At 41.6% G+C, this 11314-nt stretch overlaps 1 protein-coding gene across 1 annotated transcript in view; it reads right to left on the bottom strand.

Annotated features, from left to right (window-relative positions):
• LOC107082025 (integrin alpha-3-like) overlaps window positions 1-11314 on the bottom strand; it is a 46148-nt gene that overhangs the window by 1084 nt on the left and 33750 nt on the right. Inside the window, exons 15-28 of the mRNA XM_015370445.1 lie at window positions 10377-10513; window positions 9162-9305; window positions 8727-8824; window positions 8359-8533; window positions 6897-6983; window positions 6729-6808; window positions 6578-6655; window positions 5720-5819; window positions 5477-5650; window positions 3050-3172; window positions 2631-2741; window positions 2260-2358; window positions 2059-2184; window positions 1757-1899 (exon numbers count right to left, since the gene is read on the bottom strand). Of these exons, the coding sequence (XP_015225931.1) occupies window positions 1789-1899; window positions 2059-2184; window positions 2260-2358; window positions 2631-2741; window positions 3050-3172; window positions 5477-5650; window positions 5720-5819; window positions 6578-6655; window positions 6729-6808; window positions 6897-6983; window positions 8359-8533; window positions 8727-8824; window positions 9162-9305; window positions 10377-10513 (1643 nt within the window). The 3' untranslated portion in view covers window positions 1757-1788. The remainder of the gene's footprint in view (window positions 1-1756; window positions 1900-2058; window positions 2185-2259; window positions 2359-2630; window positions 2742-3049; window positions 3173-5476; window positions 5651-5719; window positions 5820-6577; window positions 6656-6728; window positions 6809-6896; window positions 6984-8358; window positions 8534-8726; window positions 8825-9161; window positions 9306-10376; window positions 10514-11314) is intronic.

Below are 11314 nucleotides of genomic sequence, written 5' to 3'. Positions count from 1 at the left end.
TAGTACGTCATATGCTTCGTTGATCTGATTGGTTTATTTGGCCCGTCTATCACCAACATAGGCCAATCAGCTAACCAGTATTTTCGCCCCTTCGCAAAATTACTTCAACGGAAAGTTTCCAGATGGATATGCGGAGCAAATCCATCTGGTGGAGTCAGGTTAAAGGGATGGAGGTTGGAGTCAGGTTAGCTACAAACTGCAACAAGACCTGACTTCGAGGTTTAGCTCCCCTAGTGGCTAAACGTTACACAGTCTTTATCTAATCAGAGACCAAGCAGAAAATGCTTTCAGTCTGCTGCATTTCTAAGAATCTGTCAGTTATTTGTTTGGTTTGGTTCAGCTTAGCTTTTTAATCCTCTGTTGCTGTTTTTCTTTTCTTGAAATGCATTTTTAGCTCGGAGAACAGCAGCTCTTAGCACTAAATTTTGACACCGCTGTTTTCGAGATTTGCATGAATTTTCAGAAAATCAGGGCAGATATAATTTCAAGTGTAAACAAGGCATTAGTTGTTTCCATGTGGCCAAGTTGTTCAGTAGGACGAGTTCTCAAAGCAGAGCTGTAATTTCTATGTGGTAACAGATTCAAACTTAAACATTTATTCCGTAATGAAAGCGTGAGAAGAACTAAGGCACTACTGATTTATTTTTGGTTGTTTTTAAATAAGAAATACTAATCATAATAGCTGTCTATAATTTCTGTGGCGTTTTTATGCTGAAGTTCTTTCCAGGTGGTGTAGAATCTGTAGCAGGTGGTTCTATGCATCAGTACATCAGGTGGTTTCTGAAAGTTACAGGTTCTTTAAAATGACTAACAGAAGTATACTGATATTAGAAAATGTCATTTTTAATTTTGAATACTAAAGTATTTTCAACAATGAGTATTTCATACTTGAGTATATGTTTGACCAAGTAACCTTTAATTGTAGAGGAGTAAGATTTGACGATGATAATCATTACTTTCTCTCAAGTACTACTGTTGATTATTTCATCCACCACTGGTCTTAACACATACTCTTTTTTTGGTTACAAAAGACTATTTTAAAGCAACCCTTAAAAATGGTATATCCAATTTAACTTATTTTTTTCAACAGAAGAGTAGAAAAGGATCAGTTTTTTAGTAAAAAGTGACACAACAGGTAAAATGGAAATGATCATTGAGAGGATGAGAGCTGTGAAATGTATCAGGCATGAGAAAATAGAAAGTCTGAAAATAATAATGTGAGAAAAATGACAGACTTCAGAAAAAAAGCCAGCAACACAGGCAGTCAGCTCAGGCAATAAGCAGCCAGTAACCTATTTGTAAAGCACTACAAAGCCAGTCAGTGGTTCTTCCAGAGGGACTCGCCTTTATCCGCCTGTGCTGTCAGTGTCAGAGCTGGTTACCAGTCTGTAAGCAGTTTACTACCATGCAAGCAGTAAAGAGTTCATTTGTGGTTCTCACAGTCTGCAGCAGTATGTGCTGTCAGTAAACGGTCTGTAACCAGATTATAAGCAGTCAGTAAGCAGTTAATGCACCAGGAACATCGGTTTGGGCTGTCCTTTATGAACCTGTGCAGCCAGGAGCTAGTCAGTAACCAGCTGTTTACTGCTTAGCAGCCAGTCAGGAGTCCATACAGCAGGGCCATCTTAGACAGTCAGTTCTCGGTCTGTTAGCAGTCAGTAAGCAGTAAATGGCAGGTCAGTGGTCTTTACAGCAGCCTGTGCAGACATCAACTAGTCTGCAAGAAGCTAGAAGGCAGTCATTTAGTGGTTCTTACAGCAGGGCTCTCCTGCAGCAGCCAGCCCAGCCTCAGAGCTCCTCGGTCAGCTTGTACTTGTCAGACGGCTGGCTCCTCATGAGGGCCCTTTGGGTCTTGGCCTCGTACAGCTCCCTGGTGCTGGCTCTCTTGAAGAAGCCACACTGAACAGCAGGGGGCAACATAACAATTTACCAACCAGACTGATGGATGTTATGGGGATGAAATGATGAGGCTGTCTATTGTAGTCTATGGTGGTTCCTGAAAAGCAGCTCCAGCCTTTAGAGTTAACTTTCCTGTCCAGGTGATGCAGCTCAGCTTACCTTCCAAAGCAGTAGACATATTAGAGCCAGCAGCAGCACCCCAGCCAAGACTGACACCACTATGATCCACAGGGGTGCGCCGGAGTCCTGCAGCAGTCCAGACTCTGGGTAAATGTTGACCTGGATCTGCAGACAGGAGGCAGAGACTCAGGGAACATGCATGCAGGAGGCCATCAGGAGGTGATGTAGGCAGGTTTTTACCACTGAGGGGGAGGACTTCATGCTGATGGTGCTCTTGGTGGTCCTCAGCTTCAGAGCGGCCAAGCCTTGAACTGACACACTGCTCACATCGCTGTAGTCCTGTAACACAATTGGAGGCATACTACTCTGTGGCCACTAGAGGGCAGGAAAATACAAACTCCAGAGACAACAACACTAAGAGGCATCAACTGTCGGTATCCTTCTGTTCTTTCTCTTTATTCCACCATTTTATCTTTGGTATGGTTTAGTAAATGTCTTGCACCTGTTGGCAACATATATCTTTATTGGATAGGAAGAGACCATGACACTAAGCTTTAGAAGTTGCTGAAGCTTGAAGACGGAGGAAGAACCTGACAGGTGGTTGATGGTACCTCGATCATAGTGGAGTTCCACAGTCGACTCCTCACTGTCAGGGTTGCAACGTTGGTCACGTTGAGCAGAGGACATGAGAATTTCACGCATCTCGCCCCGCTGCTGCAGCTCTGCAAGACAGTTTAAAAGAATGACTTTTCATTTGGATTCCAACAGACTGAACCATAAACTTAGTGTAGTGTTCCCCTGGCCTCCATCAGAGGGCTTTCTGTTTTACCCACATTACTAACTACATTTATCTTTAAATCAGTCATGTGCAGATTGGTTGTTAGTTGTCCAACGACAAGAACCCCAACAGCTCTTCTGATACCAGTTCTGTCTCAGCTTAAGTTCAGAACTGGTACCATAACTGGCTCTAGCTATGGGATGTGGAAACCTTCTGCTTACAGGACTTGAAAATTGTCCCTCATGTCCTCACCAATTTTAAGGTCTTCCTCTGTTTCTTAAAGCCGAGGACAGGGAGAGTTTTCCCTTCCTGATTTCGCTTCTTCTCTTCTTTGTCCATCTTCAGACTCCTTTTCATTTTCTGCTCATCGGACATCTGAACGAACAAGAAGCACATTTTTGCAGGGTGGTTACAAAGCAGCAACAGATACTGTCAGTTCTTATAGACCCTTTTTTCCATCAACGTCACTGTAATGTCAGAGCGTTGGCTGGACGCAAAACAAACTGACTACTGGAAGGGGAAAATAAGACAAGAACAATGTTGCAGGTCCTCCCCGTTTTCTGGAGTAGGAGAAGCTGGTAGAATATTAGCAGTGCTAAGAGTATTCTCTTTCTTTTTCTGTTTTTGTAACGGAAAGTAAAGGAGTTGCCATGCAACCCTTCTTTTTTACCCATCCTGTTTAAAATTAAAATTAATATTTAACTTCTGAAAAGTTTATTCGCCTTTTGGATGCTTCTGTCAGAAAAGCAGGACCCTACGGGTATGGGGCATTGCAGGCTAACAAAAGAAGCCTAACAACCCCCATTCCAAAAGGGTGGACCCGTTTGTCCATTTCAATTTGCATGTTTTCAAAACAAAAAAACAATGTTTTGTTGGGCTACCGTATAAAACCTCAAACTCAACGCTATTCCTGACATTTTTAACTGAAAAAACTTCCTGGATGGGAAGTGCAATGTCTTCAAACTTGGAAACAAAGTCCAGTGGATTGTTTTTTTTTTGGAATGACTACGACCTGGATGAGAATCTTCACCAGCTTAGTCACCAGCCAACGAGCAAGGCTGAAACTGATATTCTCCTGTCCGAACCAAAAAGGGGACGTCTGCACATTGTTAGAAACGGAAAAAACATGGTTGACTACACATGGAGATTAAAATGACATCTTGTGTTTCTGGATTCACGAATCAACAGAGTACAGACAGCCAAAAATGTTATTCTGTAATTGCCTGCCATTTTCAACCAAAAAAAATAAAAGGTAATGCAATTAAGCAAGGGAACTGGACCAAAATGACCATCAAACATAGTTTAAACATGGTTTAAATCAGGTTGGTTGAGATAAATAAAGTATTGTCTTCACTTAGTATGGATCATGGTTTGGGTAAGTACTGTTACTAAGCTATGAAAGTGCAGATTTACAGTAGTAGCCATTCAAAATGTCTTCTATTTCCTTTATGGACCCTTGCCTGGTCCTTGGCTGGTCCCCTACGATTTCTTTTTAAACATCAATTTTAGTGCTTAAATATTTTTTCTGTCATGATTTGTGGACATTAAGTTCTAAAGAGAAACGTCATCCCCTGGCCAGACCCTGTTATTCAGTGAGAGTGGAATCAGAGTAAAAAATATGCACACCATGGAGAAGGCCAGTTGCTGGAAGTTGCAGGGGATTTTGCTGGGAGCTGCACTGTACAATGACCAAGGTCTCTTCCTGGGTTGATTTCCTGCCTACCTCAAACATCTGCTCACCCTCTGTTTTCCCTAACTATATACACTCAGTTTTTGATTTAGCCTCTCAACCTCCATCCCATTAACCTGACTCCGCCAGATGGATTTGCTCCGCATATCCATCTGGAAACCTTCTGTTGAAGTAATTTTGGGAAGGGGCGAAAATACTGGTTAGCTGATTGGCCTATGTTGGTGATAGACGGGCCAAATAAACCAATCAGATCAACGAAGCATATGACGTACTAACAGAGCGACGACGAAAACACAACCACAAGCCAGGCTGCTCTTGCCGAAACCAGTCGGGAGAAGAGCAAAAACATCTTTTCCTCTGAGAAAAGCCTCCAGAGCAGTGTTTTGCTCTTCTTTCAGTGAAGAACTACTCTGTAATTCCGATAAAACTTGCTCGATAGCCACGCTAACGCTAGTTTCATCGGCTGAAGCCGCCATGTTCTTTAGACTGAACTGTTGCGCTTCTCGTTGCGTCACACCTCAACCCGCCACAAAGCCAACGCTGATTGGACGTTCGTTTGGTGAACGGCTCCAAATTTTCTTTAACGGAGAGTCTCCAGACTGATCTGCGAGTGAAACTTGAAAGCTCACGAGATCAGGATGGTCTCACGAGGCTACCATCCCATCAGATCGTCCATCTATTAGGTGAGTGCGTAAAGGTAGACTGATTAGTTTTCGTCTGTTAAAGTTGAGTTTTTAAAATAACCTTCACTTTCCTGGAAAGTGACCAGCCTTCCATATTCAGATAAAATCTGACTTTCTATGACCATCATAAAAAAAAAAAAAAAACTTGATAGCTACTGTTGTTAAGGTTGTCACGTTTCTTGGGTAAATCTTTCTGCCTCCAGCTAGCTCCGCCCACAGAAATACATTTCACTGTTTATCAAATGAAAAGGGGTCTATAGAGTCAGACTGTAATGATGATAGGAGAGTTTTAGGTGTCATGGATACCAGGAGGTTTAAAGGGTTGATGATGTCTTCGTCGATGCATCGAGGATTTGAAGTGCCGTCCAAACGGATCTCTGTCAGATACAGAAGCCATTTTCCATTCGCCACCTCTTTCGGCCAATCAAACTCCACCTCCAGGTTGCCAAGGTGACCCAGCGGCTTCCCCAGAATGTGAACCTGTTGGAGAAAACCTTATTGCACCTGCTGCTTCTCAGGTCTAGAACATGTTGGAAGGTCCAGACAAACCTGAATGGTGAAAACCACCAGACTGCCGACGTCCTTCGTGGTCTTCATGGCCCGCTCACCCATCACTTTACCACTGAAGAAGATCGGATCCAGTGGGATTCTAGCAGGGAGCAGCCAATCAGAACACAGCTTGTGTAAAATGAGGTTTTGCTCGTTTTTGATCCACCAGCACAGAACCACTTATTGTGATCTAATGCATTAAAAATAAACTGAACATAAATGTTAACATGTTAAAATTTTCTACACTGCAAAAATCTTAAATTAGTTGCATTTACCCCTAATTTAAGTAGGTAAATTAGATGATTTGCTAATGGAATTAGTGTTTTTACTCTTTAAATAAGACAATAAGATAATATGCACTTGAAATAAGACAATACAGATGTTTTTATCTTATTTTAAATGTAAATTGTCCTGTTCCATTGGCAAAGTGTCTCACTTACCACCTCACTTCAGGACAAAATCCATTATATTTATTTTAACAAAAAAATGCAGATTTATGGAAACAAATTTTTTGCAGTTGAAGTTATCATTCTTCAGCTTATTCTCCCTAGATGGCGCCAAAGTACTGTACCTAATACTAATGCCATAGCACTGTTTATATCAGCTTTTAATACATTAAACAAAGAGATTAAAAAATTCAATATAAACTTTATTTCTATGACCAGATGACAGATGAAGAAATCAAACAGATGTGATTTAAGAAAGATAAGGCCAACAGATACTTTCTTTTTTATCCTTATGTCTTCTGGGATCTTAACCAATTTCTCTGTGATCAACTTTTTATGCCAAACTACTAAAACCAGAAAAGTGCCTGTTTTTTCGATCAATTGTACATCAGTATAAAGTGTTGGTTCTTACGAAGTAATAGCCGCCTGCAGAGAATGCTCCACCAGCAAGGTGACAGAGACCGGAGACAAGTTTGACTGCTCACTGAGCCTGAGGACACACAGAGACACATCAGCGTCTGTCTGCACTGACTCAGACGGAGACGTGTGGGAGGACATCTTACGTGGAGAGCAGCAGCTGAGACTGGATCTCTCTGGTGTCCAAAGCCATCTCAGATGGCTCGAATTTAATGAACACCTGGACCTGGAACACAGTAACAGGGAAAACAGTTTCAGTAGAGGTCTGTTAGCACGGATAAACCACGATAAGAGCTACAGGAACAGTTCTTCACCTTCTGGTTACTTCTGAAGGGATTTCCAAGTGGGCAGAGAAGGGTGTCACCTTCAACAGTACAAACAACAGCTCCTGACAAAGCTCCCTGAAACAGGAAAACACAAAAAAACTCAGATCCTTCAGGGTTTTGTTAGAGTTCTGTGAATCTTTGTACTAAATGATGTGTCCTTGGAATTGTTCTGATTGTGACGGATCAGGTTAATATCTGATCAACTTTGGTATAAAGAAACGCTCTTTAAGGGAAATCTGATTTTTTTTAAATGTTAAAATAGTTGTGCTGGTGTTTGGCTTCTAATAAAACCTGCCGGAAAATACAAAGTTTGAGAGTGTTGCTCAAACCAGATAAGCCTCCAAAGCCTAATATTGGTATTGATATTGATATCGACACTGAAAGGGTGCTAACATTCACTGATGGCAACTATTAAGCAAGGAAAGTCGCAACTGGTTGTCCTAAAAGTTGCTACATGATGTCATTGCCTAAGTCGCATGTTCAGTAATGCTTTAACCCGTTGGTAGGAGAAAGGAATATCAAAATCAGTAAGACAGAGATTGATTTAAAACACTCTAAAAATAAAAAGCTTGATAGAGATCCCTTTAGGGATTCATTTAAAGTCGTGGCGTCCTCTTCCACAACATCTTCATCCCCGCTTTCCTCCTCTAAATAAAAAATGGATCACGGAGGAGACTCATCCACGACCTCCGACACTAAACTCTCCTCCTCTTGCATGTTTCCGCTGTCCATAGCGTTCCTTGACAGCGTCGTTTCTAAGTCACCAATTTAGTGCTACTTGGTCCCAATGGAATTTCCCATTGGGAACCTACTAGCACTAAGTTGCTAACTGGTTAGCAAGATGCTTCTGAGACACCAGCCACAATCAAACTTGCTTGCGAAGCTTCCGCCACAACAATCCTGCCCCCTTGATAAACGACCAATCACATTTTTTATATTCACTCGTGTAAAGTCGTGCCCAACTCTGGAGAATTCGGAAACGCAACGGTTGGGACAGCCGCTTCCCTACGACTTTAAGTATTTGATAATATTTTGCCAGAACCAAAACGACGTAAATCAATCTCGCTATGTTATCAGATTCAACTGAACGACCCGTTAGCAGATTCTGGTATGTTTTTGTTAGCAGATACACACACAGTGGATGAGGCTGTGCATGAATTAAATGCAGGGTGGATCTTTGTTAGTGCAGTAGTTTCAAAAATATTATGTTTACTTGTCACATAGGGGGAGGCAGTGGAGGGTTTGCACAGACGAGACTCATTCTCTTTGTTGCCGAGTCTGATTGCAACAATCAGGAACTCACCTTCTGGCAGCAGGTAAGTGCTGTTGTTTGTCTGAATCTTTTACCTATTGTGTAAAAGGCTGACCAACAAGGGTAAATAACCCATGGCTAACTGCTTATGCTGCTAACGCTGAATCTAGAAGAAGAGGTTCAATTTATTGTCATTACATCGTCACTTGCTTGGACTCCGGAGTAAATGAGTGAAGGTGGGATGCTGACGTTGAGCACAGTGTCATGAGCGTCCTCTGCTAGTCGACCTCGTGACGCAATGTTGCTGACATTGACCTCCAGAAGTAACCTCCTGATGCTGCTAGTGTAGTTCAGCAGCTGGCTGCCATTATGCCTGGAAAGAAATGGATGTCAAGAACTTGAATGTGGGTAGAACAAACCTCTGAAGGGAGTTGCTTATTTTAATTAAAGTTTTACATCTTCTCCCTCTTTGCCTCTTTTGCTGTATTTCTGCAGTGCCTCATTTTGTCTGAACTCTATAAAGCTCTGATTGGTAAAGAGATGACCCGATCAGCTGTGTCACTCACTTGGGGAAGGGTTCGTGGTTCTCATCTGTGAACTGGGCCTCCATGTGAAGGTTACTCTGACAGACATTATCAGAACCGCAGGACTTTTGAAAGTGGATCTGAATAACGAGATAAAAAGAAATGAAAGGTTCTAAGTGGTTCTGTGTCAGTACTAATGTGTGCAATACTTAAACATTTTTAGTCTATAGCTCTGTTTTATTCTACTTTGGCAGGTAATCTTTTATTTTGAGCTCAGTTCTGTTATTTATGCATAGAAATTGTATTTAAACTAGAGAGTTTAACTCTAGAGTCCTGGCTTTAGTCTCTTGGTCCTATTGATCCGGTTTGGGTTCTAAGGAATATCTATGGAAACTAAGACATGCTAGCTAGGGGCAGTTGGTTGACCATGTGTTTCGATATTTTTCTCAAAGCTGTGAATCATGCAGAGATTCTGACCTGGGTTCTGGTGGGTTGAGGTTTCCGGCTGAGAACGGGGAAGCGTCTAAGGTCTTGAACTGTGTTGCTCCTGTTGGGAAGGTTTTGATCCAGAGAGACACTGGTGGAGAACACCAGAGGTTCCACCACGTTTCGGATGTTACTCTGTTGAATGCAAATCAGCAAAGCAGAACCTGAGAGATCTTTTTTTGGTTGTTGTTTTGTTTAGGCTGATATAATGATGAACATAGCAGAGCAGCTGGATGGAGACCAACAGTAGTAGCCATTCAAAATGTCCCCACTTTCCTTTATGGGTCCTTGGCTGGTCCCCTACAATTCTTTTTTAAACATCAATATTTGTACTAAAATATTCATTTTGTCATGACTTGTGGACATTAAGATCTAAAGAGAAGCACCTTCTTCTGGTCAGACCCTGCAATTCAGTGAAAGGGTGGAGTCAGAGTAAGAAAATATAGGTATGCCCAGGAGAAGGAGGGAGTGGCTGGAAGTTGGACGGGATTCTGTAGGGAGTTGCAGGGAAGTTGGCTGCCATTTGGCTGATGTTTGACTGGGAAAGGCCAATTTCAATGGCTGCTACTCTATAAAAACAGACATAAACTGGATTTCTTTTTCTCCATCAGGACTGAAACATGTCAGACCACAATGTCCGTAAATCTCCATCATTAGAGATGAAAGTAGTCTGAACCCAACATGAAGACATCCTGAAATAAATCCTAATCATTTTAGAATACTGCTTTAGCACTCAGTAGAAAAACTTTAAAGCTGTTGTGCTCCTCTTACAGGCCCAGCATCCACCAGCTTGTTCTGAAGAGGTCTGCCTCAGAACGGTTTGAACCAGTCTCTAACAGCCTGTTTTTTTCTGTTTAAGCTCTATAAAAACAAGAATGTGGACTCTGTCACCAGAAGGCTGATTAACACTGCTGACAAATGTCGCAGTAACATTTCTAGCAACTTATCTCTACCAGCAGAACTTCCTCTGACTCAAATCAAGGCAGGTTCCCTGATTACAAAGCTATCAGAACTCTACACAGCAACACTGGGCCGTCTATGAAGAGATAAGCATATTATATTAATAATTATGAAAAAGAAGCAACTATGTATAACCAAACAAAGCAGCATTTAGTTGAAACACTGTTTTAATGCATTGATGTTGTTGTTTCTAATAAGCTTAGATGCCTGCAGGTGGCGCTGCCTCTTTTTCTGTGCATAACTCACCAGCAGTCCAACTCTTAGGGTTTTACACTTTCCGTTCCTTACTGACAGGATACTGGAGAACATGCTCTCTCCGTTGTTCTGGAAACGGAGGCGGGGCGTGAGGCTGGTAACATCAGCACTCACGGTAAGGTTGACAGCTGCAAGGCAAAAACAGACAAACGTTAAGATGTGAAAACACATATAATCAGCTTAAAAGGAATCATAAATGATCCTATTCTGCATTAATGTTGCAGCTTCAGTTTTTATGGAATCAACAACTGCGTCACTTCAGGAAGCTGCTGATGAGAAAACCACAGATTAAAGAACTACTTTGTTTTTTCTTCAGAATACACAGAACTTCAATCAGTGAGCTTAATTTTAAAGATATTCTAGAACAAGGATGCCCAGGTTAAACAATTTAGATTCAGGTCTGTGCAGAAGGGGTAGCCTATTTCTACAAGTTTGAAAGACAGCAGCTTTGAGGGCGGGACTTTGGCATTGCTGCCCTAGAAGGTCCAGCAATCTTGAGGATCATCTCTTCTTCGACAGGGAACTTTAGAGTCACCAGTGCAGAGCTTTAAGCAAGAAAGGCTCCAAAGAAACAACTTGTTCCCCCTAAAAAGAAAAAACCCAGGATGTACAGGGAAGAAAGTCAGACGACTGGACAAGAGTTATTTCCTGCAGTGGATCAGTTTTCTTAACATTTGGGACTTCTTGAGGAAAAAAAAGGTAGAGAGTTACTACAATTTTGTAAGATGCCAACAGTAAAGAATCTTGAACCAATTAGTGGGGTTAGTTCTCCAGCAAAGTAATAGTTCTCCTACTAGTTCTGCAAAATGGTATTAAAGGAAAAGTCTGGTCATGCTCAAAATTAAAACTTCTGAAAGTACTTTTAAATTATTACATACTGTTCAATTTATAAGTGTTTTAAATGAAGAGTAATTTCATCTGAATGTGTT

This window comes from Cyprinodon variegatus, unplaced genomic scaffold, assembly GCF_000732505.1.
Source record: "Cyprinodon variegatus isolate N-32 unplaced genomic scaffold, C_variegatus-1.0 Scaffold46, whole genome shotgun sequence".
Classification (NCBI taxonomy): Eukaryota; Metazoa; Chordata; class Actinopteri; order Cyprinodontiformes; family Cyprinodontidae; genus Cyprinodon; species Cyprinodon variegatus.
This window is presented reverse-complemented; position numbering and strand designations above follow the sequence as displayed.